The 24,031-nt window shown below is 41.2% G+C and overlaps 3 protein-coding genes and 1 non-coding gene across 9 annotated transcripts in view; all 4 read left to right on the top strand.

Annotated features, from left to right (window-relative positions):
- Window positions 1-2,706: 2,706 nt before the first annotated feature.
- Window positions 2,707-5,416, top strand: NDHN (NADH dehydrogenase-like complex N). The gene is made up of 4 exons (XM_008789823.6): window positions 2,707-3,149; window positions 4,782-4,898; window positions 4,998-5,083; window positions 5,214-5,416. The coding sequence occupies exons 1-4, from the start codon at window positions 2,823-2,825 to the stop codon at window positions 5,299-5,301; spliced, it is 618 nt and encodes a 205-aa protein (XP_008788045.3). The 5' UTR covers window positions 2,707-2,822; the 3' UTR covers window positions 5,302-5,416.
- A 2,850-nt stretch (window positions 5,417-8,266) lies between these two features.
- Window positions 8,267-8,350, top strand: TRNAL-CAA (transfer RNA leucine (anticodon CAA)). The gene has a single exon. It is a non-coding gene; the product is annotated as a tRNA-Leu (tRNA).
- Window positions 8,351-11,820: 3,470 nt separating this feature from the next.
- Window positions 11,821-13,835, top strand: LOC103705914 (unknown protein 1-like). 3 transcript variants are annotated; one of them, XM_008789822.5, is made up of 2 exons: window positions 11,821-11,943; window positions 12,440-13,835. In XM_008789822.5, the coding sequence occupies exon 2, from the start codon at window positions 12,536-12,538 to the stop codon at window positions 13,358-13,360; it is 825 nt and encodes a 274-aa protein (XP_008788044.1). In that variant the 5' UTR covers window positions 11,821-11,943; window positions 12,440-12,535; the 3' UTR covers window positions 13,361-13,835. The 3 variants fall into 3 exon arrangements, with proteins under 3 accessions (XP_008788044.1, XP_088566540.1, XP_089783260.1); XM_088710414.2 differs by having other exon boundaries at window positions 11,860-11,943; window positions 12,332-13,835; XM_089927134.1 differs by having other exon boundaries at window positions 11,861-11,943; window positions 12,350-13,835.
- LOC148700128 (reticulon-like protein B6) overlaps window positions 11,823-24,031 on the top strand; it is a 27,062-nt gene continuing 14,853 nt past the window's right edge. For 2 of the 4 annotated variants that reach the window (XM_088710412.2, XM_089927133.1), the window contains exon 1: window positions 14,067-20,355. In XM_088710412.2, coding sequence (XP_088566538.2) covers window positions 20,202-20,355 — 154 coding nt within the window. In that variant the 5' untranslated portion in view covers window positions 14,067-20,201. The other 2 variants (XM_088710411.2, XM_088710409.2) reach the window with 2 other exon arrangements.

Below are 24,031 nucleotides of genomic sequence, written 5' to 3'. Positions count from 1 at the left end.
CTTTAGAAAAAGCAAAGAGAAGAAAAAGTGTATAGTTCGACGACTGTAAAAATGACATCTGTCTTGATTACGCACTATTAGGTGGCATTGCATTTGCTTGACTCATATTGACTCGAAATAGTACAGCTTGGGCCTAATCCAGGCAACCAACCATTGTAACTAGGTTTAGCTCTATTTTTAGCCTGAGCAAGCCAGCTCATATAGGTTGAGTTTTTATCCTTATGAAGAATAAACATGCGAATATTTCGAAGAAGTTTAATAGATGCAAAAATGGAAAAAAAAAATACTTTAGAAGCTAAATTTGGCTCATTTAATATGTTCCGCAAGATGGAGCAGAACATATAAACGGTGGTACAACTACGTTGTTGCAGCATCTCTTTATATCAAAGTTGCATTAAAAATGCCTTAAAAATAAGTTATTCTAAAAATGGAAAAATGTAGCTTTTTTTGGGTAGGGGAGGGGTTGTAAGAATGGTGGATGGCTTGACCTACTTGCATAAGTTGACTGCTTGGTCTAGTTTTTTTTATATCCATCCAAATGACGCCCGTTATCTCATTAGTGCAAATGATGAGATCAAGATTTTGAAAAAGAGTTACACTGGTCTACATCAGGCAGCCAAAACATCTGAATTATCATCACATATATCGAACAATTGATGTAGCGACTTCTCGAGCGTACCAAAGGCCGTTTATTAGGCGTCTGCTGACTAAAATAGGAAGGTCCATCTGTGATGTGGTTTTGAGCAATCATTAATAATTCAGCTAAGGAAGGTAAACTCAAATAAAAAAAGATGCATAGGAAAATTATTATAAAATATATATAACCCTTTGGAGCATCTTTATAGCCATATTAAAAGCACGCACACACTCTCTCTCTTTACATTATTTTTCATTATAAAATATATATATGAACGTAAGCTTGTAGCATATCGCCGCCTCGGTACCGAACTCGATATCAGTATAATTTTCTTACACCATATAGTACAGTGTAAAATGGTAAGATATTTCAAATATCGGTACAGTATGAAACTGTATATCGATTTAGTGCTAGTATGGTAGGGCACCGGCCGATAAATTTTGATATTGTGCTTCAAGCAAATGGGCTGCAGGTAATTGGTTTTGGGCAACGTGGAAACATTGAACCATGGCGGACGTTTGTTCCCTTGGACTTATCCATTTGCCGCCCTCTTAACCCAAGCCTGCACGGCTATTGGATGGACCCCTCAATGGCTCCGTGTGCTTAAAAATTCGCCCGCCAAAGGGGAAGCAGCGGTCGTGGCTACATTTGTGAAAAGATCCGGCCCGGTACGCTAAAGTCGTGCACGCATCTTGGTCTATGATAGCTACAAAATTGAGTTGTCTCGATGGCGTGGCAGCTGCTATGGGCTTTCCTTTCCTTTTAGAAATCTTAATCCAGCAATAAATGTGATTCTCGTTCTAACAATGAGGTTTTATTTGGCATTTAGCAGTTCCACAGTCCTTTTTTTTTTGTCCTTTTTCTTTTTGTTTCAAAATTAGGACTCGTGGCTGTCTATCCAGGATCGCATGAGGGCTAGATTTAGACTAGTTACTAATATGAACACCAAATGGCTTTACCAGCCAACATAATTGACAGCCTATTTATTTTCAATATCGGGTTTTTAACAATTTGAAGGGGATTCATCTACCATTGGCTGTAATTTGTTGATAGCATTACAATGTTGACATGTAGGCACCGGATTGTCACCAAGCAGAGTGAAGCTGTCGACCGTTCTGCTTGGGTTTGGACTAGGATTGACACCATCCCAATTGATTGAGACAAACCCAAGACCAAGCCCAATTTAGGTGGATCCGAGCCATGAAATTAATAGTCAAGCTTAACTATTAAACATCTCCATAAAATATAGTAGCGCATGTGGTTGATCTTTCTTTCCATGCTTAAACCCAAGAAAAGTTTGAACTAATATTTTTTAAGCCAAATAGCCCGACATTTTCTTTTCTTTGTTTCAAGTTAGACACTCCATATTATACATATAATATGAAATCGTGTTGTTATGTTTTTTGGATAATGGGCAATTCGTGGTCAGTTAAATCCAGAGCCTTGCATGCATATGTTAGATCAAGTGCTAGTTAGCCGCAATTCTAGGTAATCAGTCTGGTTGTGCCAAGTTTAGCATACCTAGTTCTCTACTGTTACAGCAGAAACATTGCCCCAGCCTATGTTAGCCTTTTGAGCCTCAAATATGCTAAAGTGCTGATGTGTTCCAAACTTATAAGATAAGCTCTCTCTCTCTCTCTCTCTACATACTTCCATATGTACATGCATGCACGCACACACGCGCGCGCACAGGCACACACATACATACATATGTTGTTTTCTAAATGAAAATATAGTTCTATTAGCTGAACTTTTGGTTAAGAGAGAGAGAGACAAAGATAGCTATAAGTGAAAGCTTATGACAGGCACTCAGAAGGCATTCTATGGGTTGGTGAGGATGGCTTGTCCGATGCATTCCGGAACCTTTTATTTGCAGATTTTATTGGGTATATTCGTATCCGTATAGTATGACATGCTCGTTTTAGCGCGAAAAAAAAAAAAAAAAAAAGCCTTATGACAGGCAAGTCAAGCTAGGCCCGTTATCTTATGCATGGTATAGGTCCGTAGGCTTGTCCGTGGCCCGTTAATGGCAAGCTAATAAAGCGGGGCCCGGCTTATCCCCTTTCCCGCCGCAAGTCCCTGCTCCCAACTCCACCGCCACTCATCCAAAACACTGGAAGCAGAAAGAAATCCTCCCATTGGATGGATTGCCGCGGATGAGAACAAAAGGAGAGAAAGGAGAAGAATGGCCACCGCAGCGCTCCGCTTGGCCTCCCAATTCCCGACGACCACGACCCCGGCCGCCGGGCGGCGGCAGCGGAGGACGGCAGCGACGGTGAGGTGCGGGTTAGCGGACTTCATTGGAGGAGATTTCGTCCGGCCGGATCTTGGGCGGTTCCTGGAGGACGTGGAGAAGCACAAGGCATTGGCGATATACCCGCCGCACGAGGGCGGGTACGAGGGTCGGTACCTGACCCGACTCCGCTACCAGGGCTACCGCTTTCTCGACCTCTCCGCCCGCGGCCTCGGCGACCCGGAGACAACCCTCACCAAGATCCACCCCGTCTGCCCCGTCCGTACTACTTTTTATCCCCTCCTCCCCACTTACTAGATCACAGTACGGGCACTGCCTATAAAACTTTAGTTTCCAGTAGTGAGTATGAATTTAGGAGGCAGAGCCGAGTCGAATCGAACTTAGATCTGATCGTGCTTAGTTTGAAATTAATTTTAAATTATTATTATTATTACAATTATTTCAAGCTCAATTAGAGTTTAATTTTGAACCAAGCTAACGCATGACTATACTAAATCAAGCTAGAAATCAATTCATTTCGAATGAGACAAAATATTTAAGCTTCATCAAACTGAGCTTGATTGCTAGTCACCCCTAAGAGCCATAAACGCTACGTAAATGGCTTAACATTCATACCTAAGATGAATCATGCGTTCCATTTAGACGATTGCTCGATATGCAGCAACGAGCAAGATATCCCTAGGCAGAGCCTCGGCGGCCTGATCTTTCTGAATTCTTGGCTCGATGATTATTAGATGCGACCTTATATGAAGGGGGTGTTGTTGGTGGTCCATATTGTGGTTTTCACATCCACATGCATTCTCATCCTGCAACTTTAGCGGCATTATAGGTGAATGTACATTGGAGAAGCATTAGAACTTGGATGTATGAATCACAATTACATGTATATGACATGCGTGTGTGATGTACACATGTATTCATTAGGTTGTGCCTGCTCTAATTACAAGCATTAATTAGTTATCGTTGTTTTTTTACTGAACTTTTATTTGGTTTAATTTTAGATACTTCTATAAATTACAGATTGATTGCTACATGCTATTGCTGCTACTGGTGTTCTCAAAATGCTTTTTGCTCTTACATCTTTCATGCTTGCTTTCACATGAATGGGCATATACATTAGAGAAAATATAGATTTTTAATAATCCCACCTTTCTTATCTTTTAAACATTACTTTATTACTTATTCCAATATATTCTTTATCTTTATTTTTTTTAAAAATCTGAATATCACCTATAGTCATGTTGTTTTCAAATGCCAAAGTTGTGATTATGAGTTCGTGATTTTAAATGGATGAGGGAAACGCATATGATGAGATTAAGCATCACATACGTTCCCATATACATGGCACCACTATTTTCCAAATTCTTAACGCATTGGTCCATTCCTGCCAAAACAAATTAAATAAACACATGATGTGAGGAGTCATAGGGGCGTGTGTTATGTCTTATATCGATTAGTCGCCAAAGAGATCTTGGGTATTTATATAGGACTAAGTAACCCAAAAAATAGCATTTTTGAGTGAGGTTCTGGGTTATGATATAGTATTAAAGCAAACTCGATCCAAGACTATGTGGACTAGGGGATACCTCTTCATGGGTTTACGGAGGCTGACTATGAGCTGATCATTGTGGTTGTGATTAGATTTGAATGGATTTGAACCCTTAGCCTGGTGAGGACATACTAAGAAATTCAAAACCAAAAAATACTTTTGGACTAGCCTTTTTCGGTGAGATTCTAGGTTGTGACACACGATGAGATTCCAAAAAAAAAAAAAAAAATCTCATATGGATTATGATATCAGACATTAGCATATGCACCCATCGTTTTCTTCCAACTTTTTTTACTTTCCATCGCTCACCCATGCCTAACTTGAAAATAAAACGAATGCAGCCGCACCTGGGACGGCAACCCATAGCAAGATGGTACTTCCCTCCTGAGGTGGACTACCGGCTCTCCTTATTGCCTCCAAATGCCAAAGGCCTTGTTGTATGGATAATTGAAGCCAAGGTTAAGCTCTCTGCCTCTATCTATCCTGTCTCAAATATTGCCATGACTTCTTAAGAGTCACTAAGATCTTGCCCTTCCTTGGTGGTTGTTCTTTTATAGGTTCTCTCAAAGGCCGAGTTACAATTCCTCGCATTGCTTCCCAGCCTTCGCCCAAAAGTCAGGGTCATTGCAGAATGTGGTAACTGGTAATGAAGTTTCCATCTGAAGAAGTGTTAGTTCATTTGAGGATATATAAGTGATTTTTGCCATTAGTTCAAGCTTCTGAGTCCCTTTTGTTTGGAAACAATCTGATGAGTAGTTTTTATTTTGATGCAGGAGGAAGTTTGTTTGGAAGCCACTTAGAGAAATAGCAGGCCTTCCTTCAAGTGAAGAAGAATCACAAATTGGACAGCCATCGCAATGAGTTAAAAGAATGAAGTGAAACTGATATTTAGAGCTTTTGTCTCTATAATTTGTAATTCTGTGCTTTTTGTTGTTCTATTTAAAGTCGCCGAAGATTATATATAGTATTTCAATTCTTTGTTTTGTTTTCCAAGGCAATAATGCGGTTTATAGCGATGGGCTCTTTATTAGCCCAATTTCTACGAAGGCTGGCCTAAGGAGGCCTATGAATGGACTGAACAACATGGATAGGCCGTGGATGTTTGGGCTTTTGACCGACCAAGGCTTGTTGATCAAAATAACAGTGCATATTGTGGATCCATTTTGAAGTAACAAAGAAAAAGATAAAATCGACATCTATAAATAATTAAACACAGTGGTCATGGAACGGCCCATTAAGCATTTATTTTGATGACCTTCTTCTAGGGTTTCAGCATCCATAGTCTTTCTTAGTAGTGAATGATTTTCCAACCATCGATAGTTGTGACTCCAATTCTACCCGAGCAGGGAAAGTTCAATTTAGTCTTACATCGACATCAGGTGACTCGGAGAAGAGGTTTATCCTACGTTTACATGGACATCGAGGATTGGAGGTTCAAACATGTCGGCATGTGGAGATCGAGGGACCCATGAAGTGGAGGATCAACCCTTTCATGCATAGAAGTCGATCGAGTTGTGAAGTTGGCGATAGACATCTTTCTATCATCAAGGGAGTGATTCGAGTCCACATACAAGCAATGGAGTCGACTTACTCCTCCTTCTATATAAGATTTGAGTGACATAATAGGTTATGATTGGAGCATTGGAAACAACTTATTCTCCCCCCTCTTATCATGATTAATTCTTTTACTCCTCATAGCTCAAATATTCCTATGAAATTAATCTCATTAGTTTGTTTCGGTTATCTGTGGGTTATTATTTTCCTCTATGCTTAATCCCTTTGTATTATTTGCATTCTGGTTGAAATTAGTGAAGGCCGTTTACTGAGGTAAAATCAAATCTTGTTTCTTAGGTAGACCAAACTCGCCGATCAATCCGCTTGATCTAACATGCCGGCAACCCGATAAGTCATAGGTTAGATTGTCGGCAAACATAGCCCAAGTTTGGCTTGTCTCTTATTATCAAGAGAGTGCGACAAATTGGCATCTTATGTCTCAAGGACACATTGTAATCTCATAAGTCTATTGTGACTTGAAGTTTAATGGAAATAGCTGCTTAATTGCATAGTGATAGTATACAATGTTTATTTGAGATGATGTTAGGCCCCATCAAAGAACCAATGCACTGCTGGTGGGGTCGGGGTTGTCTCATTCGCATGAAGGAAGTATTCATCTTCCTTCGTATAAATCTATTATTGGTTGTTTTGAAATCTATACAAATGGATGAATTATGAAATTTGGAGTGCTTTAATATTCATGCAGTAGGTGATCTAATGGTGGGTTTGTGCGAAAGAAAAGTGAATCCTCCTTTCGAACGAAAGATACCTCCAACCCCTGCAAGTAGAGCCTCCATTCTGAACTTTTTAAACCCTCTGCAGCATTCAAATTTCTTCGCATTTGATTTGCTACAGCTTTCCGAGTTGAATCCTGTCCAAGAAGTATTTTAAGGCGATGAGTTGGAGTTGGAAACTTCGTTATCTGAGGGCCACCTTTTCATACTCTTCTCAAGGAGCCTCATCTGGCTCCACTCGTGCACACAGGATAGAAGCATTAATTTCCTCCATCGACTCCATTGATTCACCCAAGCTATAAGCCAGATCGCGTAAATCTCCCATATACTCTGTGTTTTGTGTGATTAATTTATAATCGTGTCGCATCTTTCTTGTTGCAGTATTATGAGCCCTAGGTCTGAATATATGCCACAATTTCTTACCGGGCCAGTACCTATTAAGCCTTTTAAAAATGACCCTGCATTATATGTAAATCAAAATTTGCAAGTAATACAAAACTAAATGTGTGATGGGTGATTAATTTCTTAGTAACATATTTCTGGGATCCATGAAGAGTGTTCTACCACAAAGTCATCTAGAATGACCTAAACACGAAAGATTAATCATATAAATAAAAACTTCAACTAAATTATATATAGGTTCCCCTCCACCTCCCTACAGAAATTAAGCTAAAATAAAATAAAAAACAAGAAAAAAGCAACAAAAAAAGAAAAACTACATATAAGTTTTGCTATCATTGACTGTGTTCGAATGCTTTTGTTGACTTGCGAATTTATTAGGTATTATACTCAATCAGATAAAATTTAGATTCTTTTAGTGTGAGCATATAAACTATTCGCTCGAGAGATTTTGGGGATGCTGCATCTTTTCGTTTTAGAGACAATATTTTATTTATTATTACGGTCAAATATGACATGAGTTAGCGATCACAACTAAAGCTGATTGATTTTCTAAAAGACATAAGTATTGACATAGTAACCATGTTACCATGACCATCAAGACGTATCTTGGTCTTAAAATATGGATAATAAGAAAGTGTGACTATGTAGAGTATTCTAACTCACTAAATGAACTGTTACCCAACTATATTATTTTTTATGATAATTGAATATAAAATATCACTAAATATGATATTAAACTCAATAGGTGTTATCCTTGAAAACCATCCCAGTGGGTTCCACTAGAACTCCATTAGTATTGCTTCCATGGAACTGCAATCCCTAATTTTTCCATTATTCCTTTAAAAATTTTTCTTCAAAAAAAATCCCAACTTAAAGGAAAAACAAAAGAAAACAAGACTATGTCAAAACTCAGCGAAAACAATGATAATCTGACATCCAACATTTTATATATCTATTGCAACATCTAATAACATTTCAGATACAGCAAATATAAAAAAAAGGGGGCAAATGGCCTCATGATGGCTCAAATAAAAGTAAAGCCGCTTTATAAAAAAGAGTAAAGAGGACGAAGGTTTGGAGGGATGAGTTATTCTATAACCGTTCGTATATAATAAAATTGGAAAGTAACAACCGGTGTCAGGATGGCCGAGTGGTCTAAGGCGCCAGACTCAAGTTCTGGTCCTCGTGAGAGGGCGTGGGTTCAAATCCCACTTCTGACATAAACAATTTCTCGATTTTTAATTTTTTATTTTTTTTCCCGTAATCGCAATTAGATGAGGGAAACCTTCAATTTGTACGACACTCTTTTCCTTTCTTTCTTTGAAATGGAAATTAGATAAGAGAAAAGCTTTTAAATTTGCAAAATGTATTTCTCTACATTTAACATAATTTAAAATAAAAATTAGATGATGGAAAAACTATTAATTTTTTTCACAATCTATATTTTTATATGTTATATTTTTTCTGATGTGGGCTATTTATAGTTCTCGCAAAGATGCCCAGGTGACGGAGGTATGACCTATCTTCATCATGGAAGAAGATGATTTTAACTAGGTGGCATGCAGCCAGGGCTTGCTTGAGGCACACGGTGTAGGCCGTTCTTGTAAACGGCATGGCGTTTGGCAGATGTGGCAGGGTATGGTCCTTGACACCAAGCATGGCTGGGGCAGCATGGCGTCGTCCTTAGTTAACGCGTCATGGCGTGGTCAGCACGAAAAGTATGGTGCGGTGAGGTTGTAATGCACGACCATGTGTGCAGGCGTGGGTGCGTGCATAGGTACGCACGTTGATGCGGCCGCGAGCGAGGTCGGGCTTGCTTGGAGGCCGCAGCATATACTTGACGAGGTCAACTCAGTGGGAGATGAGGTAGGGCCAACTTGCCAACTTGGGGGCCACGACATATGTTTGGTGAGGTCGGCTTGGCGGGCTTTGAGGTCGGTCTAACCTTCTCAACTCTGAGGTTTGCTCAGTAGGGTGCTGAGGTCGGGCCGACTTAGAGGCCGCGACATATATTTGGTGAGGTCGGTTCGACGGGCTCTGAGGTCAGCCTAGCCTCCTCAACTCTGAAGTCTGCTCAGTAGGGTGCCCTGAGGTCATGGCAGCGGAGAGATCTGGCTGAGGTCGGCTTGGCCTTCAGCAAGGTTCAAGGTCGGACTGGCCTCTGGTTGAGGGGACCGGCGTCATTGTAGATACCTGCAGTCATGGGAGCCTTTTGGACTCTTGGTCGACTTTGCAAGGCGCCCCAAGCCTGGCTCGAAGGGCATCATTGTAGGTACTTACAGTTGATGGGCCCTCTTTGACTCTCGATCGACTCTGTAGGGCGCTCAGGTTTGGGCCGGGGCGTCATTACTTGCTCGGGGTATGCTCGGCAAAAATTGGGTGGTTCCATGCAAGAACAGGACGATCCATTTTGCCTCCCATCAGTCTCTAAACTAGTGTTAGTGACTTTTTTAGTCATAAAAACTATTCTGTCAAAATAATTTATCATTAAAAGTGTGATGCCAAATTTTGGCGCTTCTGCCTTATTGAGGGATTTTGTTTGTTGATGATCTTTGTATACTGACAAAATTTTATTATGAACTCTGTTACACTACTAAGCGTTTATTCTTCGGTTGGTTAATTTTCTTTTGCCCAGTCTTGCTTCCTTTCAATATATATATATATATATATCTATAATTACTATTTGGTGACAGAAGAATTGCATTCACAATGATTTCAAAATATTTTTGTGATATTTTTTTCACCAACTATTTATATATCTTAGGCTTGCAAATGAGTTGGGTCAAACCGAGCCTCAAGACTACCAGCTTTCATCATCGAGTCTTAATTTGGACCCAGATTTAGCCTATTGCCTAATCAAGTTAGGTGGAATATAATATAGATGAATATTTGTGACAAAAATTTTATCTGAGGGCTTATTGAATCTGATTTAAAATAACAACCATTCTTAAGGTATAAGTTACATGATTGAGGACAAGGAGAAAAATATTACATGATTCACGCTCACTACTCAATGAATTGGGAAAGAAAATCTGCGTGTATGTTTGAACTAATCAATCAGGGCATAGTTAATACTCTATTCATTTGAACCCTCGTCAATAACTTTGATTAAATGATATTCTTGAGGAAAAAGGAAGAAAGGAAGAAGGTATTTAGTATATGTTTGGTTGTGAGAAAAATCCATAGAAAATGACAAGAAAAATCAAGTCTTTTTCATGGAGATGGAAAGTTATCCATAAAGTTAGTCAGAAGTTTTTCGAATTCGCTAATTTTCTCGCAAAATAGACAAACAGAAAAGTAGATTTTTCAACAAAAAAAAAGAGTTTTTCTAAGCAATTTTACAACATCCAAACATACCCCTAAAAGGAAAAAAGGATGGATGATTTTGTGCGCACGCATGCATGTATGTGTATTGTGGTGGGAGCACAGGTTACTCAACAAGTGCAAATTAGTGGAGCCTGGTATTGCTGGAGCTTTGGTGGTCTGAAGATGGGTGGTAATGAATTTTCTCTAACTTAAGTCAATAGGAATTTTTTAGAACTTTCCCATGTAGCAAGATATGTTTGTTAATAAGTTTTTCGCCTAAATTCAACTACCCCAATGAATTGGGCGCATGTATGAATTGCACAACTTTTTAAAACTTGCCATATACCTTGATGCAATTTTTCATGATTAGGATTCAAGAATTTTCATTTGACACTGTCACCGTCCAATGCTATTCTTTATTAAAACCCCTAATTTATAATACATCTCTGTGTCTATATACATGTATGTATATACACACACACAGAGATATATATCAGCATGTTTTTACATTCAATTTAATTTTAGACATGGTAAAGATTTGGTAAAATAGATCTCATGCAAATAAATAGAAATCTTCAACAATTTGTGCCGGCTAGAAAAAAACAAAATTGGAAGGCTATTCAATTATATGCGCAAGCTGTTTAGGCAAAAAATTATAATAGTAACTAATAAAAAAATATAAATATTTTCATAATATTAAATAAATAGATTATCTTGAAGATGGTTCTCTACATATTGCTAGTTAAATTTATAGTCTAAATACGGTGATTGCTTTATGGGAGAGCTATGCATCAACCATATAACCAAAAAAAAAAAAAAGTTTGTTTGCGCAAAATTCCGACCATCACGAAATCTAAGAAGGGTCAAATATATATAGGCCAACCCAATATACAGAGAATAATCTTTTGTTAAGATCGGCTCCTATCAACTTATAACACATGTTAAATTTTTCTGCATCACCATATTATTGTTATAAAAATGAACATCCCATATGACATGCGTAATCTGGAAAGCATCCACTGAGTTGCTCATTAGGGTTTAAATGAAACCTTTTATTTCCTACATCAAATCTAAAATCAGTAACTTTGGTTCCCATCTCAACCCTGGCACCCTTTCATATCCCTCCCGGCGGTTCAACCTCAAATCTTCTTATTGTACATACAAAATCCAACGGTAGAAAATGGGCCTCCAGTGACACCTTTGTCAGGTTTGCTGGGGCGAGTCTGAACAGCATTAGATTCTAGATAACTATTGCCCTATGTGCAACGTGGCCAGTTCTCATTGGCTGAAAACGGCATGAACGGATCCCAAGAGCCATTTTTAGATACAATATTAGCCGTTGGATTAGCCGCCGTTCGCGCGTTGTGGGATATAAATTGGTCGGCGTGCCAATTCCGCGGATTTCAGGAATCCCGCCGTCGTCTCCCGCCAACCAGAAAACCCCAATCCGTGCCCCCCTTCCCCCCTCTCTCTCTCTCTCTCCGCCGCAGTTCGCCCTTCTCTAGAGGTACGCTTTCGTCCATCGTCCTCCTATTCAGATGATTCGACCTGGCGGGGCTGTGGGGTTTTGAGGCCGCAAAAAGTTAAGTTAGGGTTTAGGTTTTATGCGAAGAATTGGGAAGGTTAAGGTCGTTTTTTTTTGGGACAAGATCGGATTTTTTGCTCCAGATTCATGCGAGGCTTGTTTGCTGAATTTCTTGATTAGATGTTTCACCAGAAATGTTGCGTTAATAAGGCTTGTGGTTTTTTAAAAGATTTAGATCGATTTGAGATAAAAAAAATTCCTTTTGAACTGATTATAGGATTTCTGATGCAAAAAAAAATCCTCGTTTTTCCGAGGTTGCTGCGCTTTATTTGCTTTCTGAGATCAAAGATGTGTTTTTTCTTATGCTTAGGGTTTTTCTTGCGAACAGACACGACTATCCCGTGTTCATTTGGCTGATTTGGTGCGAAGGTTCGGAGTTTAGACTTTCAATCTGCTTTTTTTTTTTTTTCGGTTGTAGCGTTCTGGAACAATGGCCCGGAGGAGAAAGGAAGGCAAGTTCCAGCCGTAGATACAAGGAGAAACTAGAACTTAAGAAGTTTTCTTCCTGTATTGCATGTGCAAGGAGAAAGTTACCCTTCCAGAAAATAGCATCATCGAGTTTATAGAGATGGAGTCTGAAATGATAGATGGTGCGACAGACTCCTTGTCTCCCAAAGTCTCATCCTTGGAGAAAGAAACTGTTTTGGAAGGTAATGATATGGGGGATGGAAAAATGAGTTCTGGAGTTAAGGTGGAGAAAGAGGAAAAAGGTGCAGTTTTAGTTTCTTGCAAAGCTCCCTGCTTGGAAAGAGGCAGCGATTCAAAAGGTCAAGATGTTGGGCTCCTTAAACTTGGCAATGGAAAAGACTTTGATCCAGTGACCCCGTTCGTGGATAGAGAAATAGTAGAGGTTTCATCGTCCTCTGATCAGACTGAGGAGGAGGATGCTGTTCCAGGCTGCCAGACTCCGACTGAAAGCATATTTAATCCATTTGCTCCAGGCCCAGAAGATTTGATGCTTGCACCGAAAAAGAAGATGACGAGGGAAAGTAAAATCCCTCTTCGCCGGCAGTTACAATTTGACTCCTGCAGCGACTCCATGGAGAATGTAGAAGCCAATGCCTCTGAAGATGCTGCACAGGAAGATCGCTTCTTGAAATTGATCTGTAAGTCGTTTTTTGATCTGATTGTTTCAAGCGAGCTCAAGGAGATCTCTGTTGAGAGGTTGCCAGTTGAATCTAATCCTTCTGAAGGTTTCAAGACACCCACTTCTTTGCCTTTCCTAACGGGTGTTGCAGAGACATGTCCAGCTGCACCTATGAGGCCGCATGGTTTGAAGGCAAGGAGGCTTAGTCCATACATATGTCGAAAGCTGGATTTTGGAACTGACTTGAGTTGAACTATGTAACCTTTCTCATGGAAGCCATAGATGGTGGATGGCAAGAAGGATTTCTTTTACGGAGTACTTTTTGCTATTAATGTAAAAACCTTGTTTTGGATGCCAGATATTAGTTTCTCTTGAAATTAAGTGTCAGTTCAGTGTAGTCACAGTGTTGCCATACCCAATCCGTTGCAGCGGTGCTGTGCTCAGAAGGGTGTGGTTTCATGGCTGAAGCTTTTGATATGTCTGCTTTGGAGTATTAACATTCAACAGAATCTGCGTCGCCGAGCTTTATTTTGTCGGCTAGCACCAGGAGTAGCATGTCCCTGATTGTGTCCATAGCATTGATATATTGCTGACTTTAACCAGGATTTGAGGTCATAGATGTTGTGTAATGTGTAGTTGAAATTATAGATGTCTGTTGCTTTCACCTATGAAACATCCAAAAATGTTACAACTCTTCTTGGTGTTTATGGATATATCTTTATGTTTATGATGTCTGACCTTTCTAAATTATGCCTTTAGTTTTGAAATTTGTATCAGAATTGCAGATCTGATTGTAATATGATGATCGTCTCTTGTTATCTTTACCTGCTTTTATTATTCTTTATTATCTGTCTGACTTTAATTAAATGTTATTTTGTCACTCTTGATTACCATGAATTTACTCTACGTGCCTGTAGGTGGAAAGCCGTGCAGGAGTGTTATCTGCCAGGTATCTGTTTACAGCTTTTTCAAGATGAGTAAATCTAAGAGTTATTATGTTGAGGCTGCTGACATGCCAATGAGGGCAACTAATGGTTTTTAAGCCATGTGCAGAAATTCTTTGCACACATTTTCAGTTCAGTGTTTATATATATATATATATATATATATATATAAATGATGACATCCTGTAATCTTGTTCTTTGGCAACAATCTTGTTTCAAGCACTTTGTTGTCCCAGTTTTAGTTCTTGAAGATGGTCTATTGGTTGCTTGCATAGAAACATGTGCAGGCTGTGTAATGATTGGTGAGCTTTGGCTACTAAATGCGCAGAGGCACTCATAGAAACCCTTTGAAGTTGTTGAAAAATCTCACATTCTTCTTGGTATAAAAACTTTATACAATGGGATATGCTAATAATATTTCAAAACTTGAGTTGTCTTGCTTCATCAATCAACTTATTCTTTGGCAACAATCTTGTTTCAATCACTTTGTTATCCCTCTTTTAGTTCTAGAAGATGGTCTATTGGTTGCTTGCATAGAAACATGTGCAGGCTGTGTAATGATCGATGAGCTTTAGCTACTAAATTTGCAGAGCTACTCATAGAAATCCTTTGGGACTTGTTTGGTTCGTCAGAAGAATTTTTCCTCATCGGAATATTTTATCCGAAAAGCTGATTTCTGGGAATATGATGCCTAGGAAAATGAATTTGACATGTTTGGTTAACCATGAGAAAGTGACCATTCTAGAGTGATTTATGTTTGGCTGAGCATCTACTTTTTTGAAAAAGTTGTGTAAAATACCTATTATATTCTTAATAAGGGAAAGACTTTATCCATGGATTTTGATGGCTTAAGGGTAGTTTTGAAAAAAAAAGAATACAAATTTTCAACCAGTAGGAAAGTAGATTTTCTATATTTCTCGTGGGTTTTTCTTTTTCATGAAACATGGAAATCTTATCTCATGGAAATGCTACTTTTTTATCTCTCTTCTTTGAAAACTCCAACCAAACAAGTGACCTTTCTACATTTTTCCGTTGACCATACTTTCTTTCCTTCTTTTCCCACGAATCAAACGAGTCATTGAAGTTGTTGAAAAACCTCACGTTCTTCTTGGTATAAAGCTTTATGTAATGGGAGATGCTAACGATATTTCAAAACTTAGTTGTCCTGCTGCATCCTCTGATGTGAGGTTGAAGTTGATTCTTGGGTGCCATCCTCTGGCGTATTAGCTTGTGACTTTGAGCAATTTAGCTGAGAAATTTGATCATTGAATATAAATACTGTTTATCTAGATTCTTTATGTTGTTTTCTGGCTTCCTTTTATGTATTTAGATATGATCTCGCATGAATGCTTCAATTGCAAATTTACCGGCCTTCAATTTCTGAATATGATTGAATGCTTTTGGGAGAATGACATGCATAATATAAATACCAAAGGCAAGCTCATAATCAGAATTTCCTTTAGGCATTTGTACTGATTCGAAAATGAATCTTAGAGAGGTTAAACCTAATAATTAAATGGATCAATGGCATTTCCGGGAGGAGCTGGCAGCCCCTGCTATGGGTTTTGAAATGTAAGTTTACTTCCATGTGTTTCATGTGACTAAAGTTGGGGCTGCAGTGTGGAGCTTGGGTTCGGATTTTGCCAAAAGATGCCAATATACCATTTGACTTGATTGGGGAGCAGGCTGAAGTCAAGCATAGGAAGTGGATTCCAGCTCCATCTTCCAGCTGCTCCTGATGAAAAACATCCTAAGGTATTGGAACAGTGATGTAATGATCCGCAATGCTGTTGTTTTGGGAGTAGATGGGAGTTGGAACTGTTAGACTTATCATGTTGCTGTACCTTATATATGTGAATTTTGATGATCTTCTGTAAGCCACTATATTATTCTTTCTAAAATTTGGATCAGAAAACCTTTGGTGAGTATACATGGATACTTTTGGACATGAAAATACACATACATACATATAAATAATTATTCAGATGTTTTTAGATCTGCACACTCTAAATTTGTGTTGTTTGACTACTAGTTTCTAAATTGAATCATTAGAGTCAAACTGGAGAACAAAAATGAAGGTGAATTTCTGACTTTTTATCAAATATAGAGACTAGGAAGTTAAATAGTACATTGAGAACAGGTGCTAGTTAACCATTTGCTGCGATTAATTGTTTTGAGAACAGAAAATAAAGATATACAAATGATCATAAAAGAGGCAAGGAAATCAAGACAAAATACTAGTGTGTGTATATATATGTATATTTGTATTGGGTTGCTTCTTAATTACTCTTCATCTGTCTTCCTGTTGAAATAAAAAATTTTGCTAATTACGTTACTGGTTATTGAACTTTAGATTCCCACACTTTTATGATAGTATGCATATCCTTGCTCAAGTGAATTTCATTAGGAATATTTGCTCGTTGTTGTAAATGTTGCACTCCTTTGTACTAGTCTTCCTCATTCTGATTTGCCTGTGTTTGACTTTAATGATCTCATTACTTTATACTATATGTTTGTGCTATTTATATGGACTTCAGAAGTCTTTCAATTCTTTACTGAAATTAGGAATAGTACAAATATAATATAATTGCTGAATCTACATGTGTTTTCATAAAGAACATGTAAATTTGCTGTACACCATATAGCTGCCTTGTTTTTATCTGGGTTCCACAAGGGTCAGTTATGTCCGTGTAGCAAGCGGACGTGTGTTGACAGATGGAACATGTAGATAATTCCATTTGGACATGGAGGTTTTACGTTCCTACTTTTGTGTGTCCAGATGTGCATGTAAACATATTATATTTATGTAAGTATTATTTCTTGAATGATTTATTGATTTAGTGATATGTTAGATTTGTGTAAGTTACAAAACTGACTTTAAAGTGGAAATCTATTTAAATCAAAGTCTGCAATATTGGAATTGGCACCCGTACAATAGGTTGGCGGTATGGTACGGTACGGTATTGTGCTGTGTTGTTTTGGTATGAACCGATAAAGTAAAACGGGAGGGAGAGAGTGAGGAAGATAGAGAGGGAGAGGGAGGAAGGGAGGGAGAGAGAGGGAGAGGGCGGTGGAGAGGGAGGGGGAGAGGGAGAAAGAAAGAGAGGAAAAGAGAGAGGGGGAGGAGGAAGAGGGAGAAAGGGAGGGAGAGAGCAGAGAGAATGGGAGAGAGGGCTTTCAAAGCCTCCCTCCGCCTCTCTCACTCTCTGCTGCCCTTCCTCTCTCTCCCTCCCTTTCTCCCGCTTCCTCTCCCCCTCATGCTCTCTCTTTTCCTCTCTTTCCTTCTCTCTCTTCCTCCCTTACCAGTTTCTTAATTTGAAGGCCAGAACCGTCCTGGTAGACATCCGGTATGGCTCGGTATGCCCTAAATCGGGTGGTTTGGGATGGTATCGAAGATCTTAATTTAAATTTTTGGACTGTTTAAACAGTGCACAGCTGAATTTAGAAAGGCCGACAGTAAGTGAATTGGAGATGGTCTGATCACAGATGGTTGGTCAACAGTGGGATTAATTCTGGACCGTTAAAATCTAGCACTGTGATGATGTTCTGTATTTTACCAAAAAATTTCTCCACCTAAGGAAGGAATGGTTGAGAAAAATCTTTTTATGGAAGATTATTGAAGCCAAACCTGGAAATACAAAAAAGTTTACCTAAAGAAAAAACATCCATGGAAGCAAAAAGAAGAAACATGAGCCAAATTCAGAATGACAAAGTATGCAAAAAAATGAGGGTTTGATCACATTTATAGCAAAAATGAGGGTAACCATCTGTTCCTTTTCTTTTCTTGGCTGTTTTTCTGCTGCAAATGATCCTACATCCACCTTTCTGTTGCAAAATTTTCTCTTTATGCATGTGTTGTTGGGATATTATATTTCAGAACCTGAATTTGTAGAAACATGGTAAAATATTACCTGTTTGGTGATGCTTTTGATATTGTAGTCAGACGGACTACTTGCTTGATTAACCTACAATTTGCCCTTCCTTCAAAAGGTAAATATCATGTCAGTCATCGTTTTGGCTATCTTAGAAGTTTGATCCATATGCCAAAGACATGTATTTGATGTAGAATCTTGACTTGTTTAATGGGAATTATCTAACTTGATTGCTCCATGCTTGGCAGCAGACATGCAGTGGTCCCTATTCAAGGCATAATTTCCATTCTAGATTGTCATCTCTGCCTCTTTATTTCGAATTTGTTTTTGACTTGGATGTGAACTGCTGATGCTTTTATTACCGGCAATTTTTTTGGCAAAATCCTAATTAGGGTAGTTTTTATGCCTGGAAGTATGCTAAATGTTCCTTGCATGATGTAGTTAAGATGTAAGCGCTTGTTTTGTCCCCTACCTGATTTAGTTAACAATTGATGCTTTTTTGCTTCTTGTGTGAGAAATGAGAACATGTCTTCTTGACTGCAACTTGTTGGATGTTGTCGTCGCGTCTTAGAGTTTGCTCATTCAACTGTTGGTGCTGCACATTTTACAGTTCATCTGAATTCCCGCCTTTATCTACCCTTTTCACGCACTCTAAATTTAAGTTTATTTGATGCTTTTGTGAAATTTAATGTTTTTGAATGCCACTGTTTCTAATGAGTTGGCTACAAAATTAATGCTCGAGTGGCACATGTTTGGTTCTGGTTCTGAAGGATATAAGTTAGGGTCCTTTTGCTCTAATAGCTGAGATGTAAAAAGTTCATGAGCACCTGATGATTTTGATGACTTTGCAATTGCCCTTTGATATTCTTTCATTTCATCCAAGCATTGTTTTGTTCATGCTGATACTGCATGAATTGTTCAACTCATTTTTGGCCCCATTTGGAGCTGGTACAATGGCAATCCTTCATCTCCTCTTCTCAACAAAATTATATTCATGCAGATTTTAGTTAAACAATTATTGCAAAGTGATCACCATGACTTTTTTCTGATTGGAGTCAGGCATGTATAATTATGAAAATGCTTTTTATTTATACGGTAATTTGCTATCGCATTGCTGCAGAATATGGAGTTTCAAAGACGAGAGTCCAAATGTAGTGCTGCGCTCGATCAAAGAAAGGGAAAGAGAACTAGAACTGCGCTCTACCAACAAGGACTGGGACTAGCTTGAACGATAGAAAGATGGAATCAGCAGTATCAGAAGGACCGAATTTTTTTTATCATAGTACATTACTTCATCGCGGGCGGATAGTGGGGATCGAACCCGCATCTTCTTCCACATCTTTTGATGAATATTGTTTAACTCTCATATCAATTGCTTCAACTGTTTGGGAAATGGATGATATATAGTTTGCCAAGGAAAGAAATTATTATTACATTGCTGCATTGTAAAGGCCATGTAGCTGAATATGCATGAGTGACCACATTTGTTTCAATCATTGCATCTCAGTATGACTAAATTTATCTGGGTGGTGCTCTTGATTTGAACTCATTTTATTGTTCGACAGTCAGAAACCCATTTGGCTGTGACAGTTGAGCTTCTCCAAAATTTCCTGTACTCGAACAAGGAAGGCCAAGGGTGTTGAAACTTTCTTCCCATCCATTGAAACTGCAACTGGATAATGGTCCATGAACTTCTTCTGTGTACCGCACTCATTATTGGCTGTTGATTTATTTCACTTGTACACAGTTATTGGCCGTTCGATCCGGGTGTGAAAGACCTTGATGGACGCAATCCTGCTTCCATACGGTAATCTCCCTATATCAAAGCTCGGAATTGCGTCGATCCTCTCATGCCAAGCGGAGGATTTGCTCCTCGGCGTTCCTTGGAGCTCGCGATTGCCTCCACGTGCAACCGTCCAAGAACCTCTCTCTTCTCAAGAGAGGACGTGGCGTATTGACCGTTAGATCGTTACTTATGACCCCTGGCCGTCCGATTGTCTTGGCGCGAACCAGGGAAGAGAACCCCGCCTTTTCCTCTCCTCCATTTTCCGGTTTTAGTTTCAGTTTTTGGTGAAGGCGTTGGTTGACGGATTCTCTTAGTGCGATCTCCATTTTCTTTTTTCGATGATATAGTTTTGGTTCTATTCTTTATTTATCATTTATATCAAAGTTTAGTAAATCCATCCTTCTCCTTTCTTTTCCATCTGTTCCTGCTTTGTTCTGGATTCTTTGGCTTTCTGTTGATTCTTTTACATTTTAGAAGATATCCAGGGAAGAATGGCGGAAGCTGCTGTTGAGGAGACGATCCATGAGTACAAAGGTTCGTCGTCTTCCGATTCTGAAAGCGAGAAGCCCCCATCCCCTGGTTTTAAAAAGAAACGATTGTTTGGGAGGAAGGAACCGGTGCATGCCGTCCTCGGAGGAGGAAAACGTAATGCTTTCTAAAATTTCGTGTACTGTTCTCTTTAATCGTAGTCGTATTACTGTAAAATAAGTTTACAACGAGAGTTTCGGAATAGCTATTCTGATTGTTATATTTGGAGGTGTTCTCTTCGTAAGAAATCCGACCTCCAATGCTGTTGTTCTTTTTTATTTTCAAAAAAGTTGCCGTTTTTGGTTATTTTGTAGTTCAGTCTGGAAACGTAAGCTTAATCTTGCAAGATAGATGAAAAATAATGCATGAAATAGCCGTTTCTTAAACTTTGATATTTTATTTATTTTTTTAGTCTTTTTCCTTTTGAGCTTGTAAGTTTATCTTATAGAGTTTAGGGAATTCTGTTACATTTAAAAATTATGTTGCATTTAATCTGGCTTAACCATATTTTCTTCCCTTTTATGCTCGTTCTATGCGAATTGTTAATTATGAAATTTGTTGCTGGAAATTGGACCCGGAGGCAATCTTCGGTCGAGGGAGAGGGAGCTGCGGGTCACCACGGCGGGGCGGCGACCAGTCGGCGGGCGGCGTCCTCCGTCTGGGGTGGCCGGAGAGAGGGAGCTGGGGGTCCTCACGGCGGGGCAGCGATCCGTCAGCGGGCGGCGTCCTCCGTCTGGGTGCCTGTAGACAAACCGGTGGCCGGATTTTCCGGCGCCGGCCCTCCGACGCTCAAGTCAGGGAGGGGGCAGATAGTGTAAGGAGGAAATGAACAGTGCTTGTAAGGCGCGGAATTTTCCAACCCCCTCCTGAGAAGCCAAGGCTCCCTTTTATAGGTGGGGGTCGGTTTACCTGTGATGTAACAGGGCGAGGCCATAGTACGGCTCGGCATGTGGCTCAGGTCGGCGCACGGTCAGGCGAATCATTGTACTGATGTCGGCGGTGAGGGCGTCGTACGACCCGAACCAGTACGCTACCAGGCGAATCATTGCATTGGTGTCGGAGGTATGGCCGAGATCAGAGACTTATCATGGTTGACCAGACTCTGCTGGGCTAACTTGCCGTGGAGAGCCGAGGATCCGTAGATGTCAGGAGCCATGCGCATTAATTGTGGAGTAAGCCGGAGATCCGCATTAATGGTGGAGTAAGCCGGAGATCCGCATTAATTGTAGAGTAAGCCGGAGATCCGCATTAATGGTGGAGTGAACCGGAGGGTTACAGCGGCCATGCGCAATAAATGCTGAAGCAGTGGCAGGGTATGGTCCTCAGTTGGACCTCGGAGGAGTACGGCCGTAGTAGGTGGCTGACAAGGGTAAACCTTGAGCATCAAGATTTTCCTAGGTCGGATGTCTTGAGGTCGGGCGTTCCGAGGTCGGACGCCGACTTCGGCTGTTGAGGGTCGGCGATTGTGCGGCTTCTTGGGGGCATTTGTGTCACTTGGGGGAAAAATCTTATTCCCCCAACACTACCCCCCGACTTCCGAGTTCGAGCGGCTTGCGGGCTCGGACGTGGGAAGTAAAGTCTATCATTAAAGTTGGGGGGCGAATCTCGTCCGCGCCCTCGTGTTTCTCGGAGTGTTTATGGCGAGACCTGCGCCTTTGGGCGTTTCGAGGTTGCTTTATTCAGCGAACTTATGGTGGAGCTCGTGTCTTTACGTTTCTCGGAGCGGGTGTAACGGAGGTGGCGTCTCTTGGATCGCCAAAATCGCTTCGTGCAGCGGACTCATAATGAGGGTCCTTGGGCTCGACGACGCGACGCCTCGATCCCGTAATCGAGACTCTCCGCTCATGAATGAGTGTGCCGTTACGGGGTTCAAAACGGACACGCGGCATGACCTAGGATCGGACGCTTCCGATCTCGTATTACCGGATCATGGATCTGGCGAGGTGAAGGCTACGTCGGGGCTCCACGTGCCCCAGGGCCTTATTAAATGAGGGGAGCGGAGGTGCCGTCCGTTCGTTCTTCAAGGCGATTCAATTCTGCGGACCCATAATGAGGCCTCGAGATCCGATGGGACAGGGCTTCGATTTCGTACCCGATTTATTGATCCGGAGTGAATACGGTGCCTCGGTCTCCGAGGTCAACACGTGGCGCAATCCGATCGGGGGATGGGAACCGACCCTGCCGATCTGGACCGCCGAGGGGGTCTATATAAACCCCTCGAGTTTGCCCTAAGGGTTTTACTTGGCTGCTTCTTATTTTTGTTGTCTTTCTCCCTTGCTTCCTTCTTCAACCGAACCTTGCCGTTGGTGCCCGGAGCGATTTCCGGCGATGTCCAGTAGGTTTTCACCCTGTTTTAACTAGGGTTTCCTTCCTTTCTTCCTCCCCTATCTTCAGTTCCCCTTTATTTTTCTGTAAAAATGGGTTTGGGTCCCGAGGAGGTAGGGTCGAGTCTGTCAGAGGGAGGCTCGGTGGGCGACCACCGAGGCCGAGCGCCTCGCTATGGCGGAAGGGCTCGGGGAGGAGAAGGCCGCCTACGCCCTAACCAGGTCGGCCTTGCGCGACACAGAGGCGCGCTTGGGGGAGGTCCAGGCCGAGGTCGCGGCCCTCAAGTATGAGGACGGGGTTTCCCGCCTCCGAATCGAGCAGCTTGAGGCCCGAGAGAGGAGGGCACTTGAGCGGGCTGATCACGCCGTGGAGCTCTTCAAAGGGTCGCAGGAGTTCCGCGACATGCTCGAGGAGGAGACGGTGGACGGGTTCCTCCGGGGCTTCGAGAACTTCCGGCTGCAGATGCGCCGGTACTGCCCCCAGTATGACCTTTCAACGGTCCGTCCGAGGATGGACTTGGGTTACGGGTCCGATATGCAAGACCTTCCTGCCATTTTGACGTCCGAGGCAGGATTGTACGAACAAGACCCTGCCGGGCCCTCGACGACGGCGGCCGAGACGGATGACGTCCTGGAGGCGACACCGGCGGCCGAGACGGACGACATCCCGGAGGCGGCACCCGAGGCCCCTGCCCCCGACCCTGAGCCTGTGCCGGCTGTGGTCATTACTGTGCCAGACGACCCCCGGATGTCGCCCCCGCAGCTTGAGACTTGTATTTTTTTCTTTTTCATTGTATCCGAGGTCGGCTCTTGAATGGCCGACTTCCAATTTTGTAATTGGCCCTCCGGCCCTTTGTCAATGAAAAAATACTTTTATCATTCTGTGCTCGTCTTTCTCTTTCTCGTCGTGAATAAGGCTAGAGCCTTAGCTAATCGCCTTTAACTTTGTATCTTGGTTTTCGGGCTGCTTAACGAAGTTGCCCTTTTTCCCAAGTTATATCTTGGCCTTCTCGGATTTTAGTCATTCCGACCAAAGGGAGCTCCGAGCTTAGGTTTCTAGCAAATTTCTCTAAGTCCCACAACTCGGATCTTAGAATTGCGAAAGTCGTCACGTTCGGCCTTCGGGGAAATCCCAAGGCATCGAGGTTGGGCCTTAGCCCTTCGAGTAAGACCGGGGTCGGTCTGTCCGTGCCGCTATTCGGGGAGTTTAGTCGAGTTTCCGAACTCAACTCCGGACCCTTCGTGGGGAACGTGGGCTGATAATTAAGTTATTGCCGAAGATTTCCATAGTTATCGTTCTCGGAATTTACCGAGATTTCGGTGAGTAAGGCAGGAATCTCTAAAGATCGCCTTAGTATCTGTGTTCGGCTGGTATGCTCGTGGCTGAGACCACTTTCTCAGCTAGACATCGGAGTCTGTGTATGGGGGCCGAGTTGGGCCCTAACTTACGAAGACTTTGCTCAAGTTGA

The sequence above is a fragment of the Phoenix dactylifera genome, chromosome 14 (assembly GCF_051530095.1).
Source record: "Phoenix dactylifera cultivar Ajwa chromosome 14, Ajwa_hap1_PhDact_Kaust_v1.1, whole genome shotgun sequence".
NCBI lineage: Eukaryota > Viridiplantae > Streptophyta > Magnoliopsida > Arecales > Arecaceae > Phoenix > Phoenix dactylifera.
This window is presented reverse-complemented; position numbering and strand designations above follow the sequence as displayed.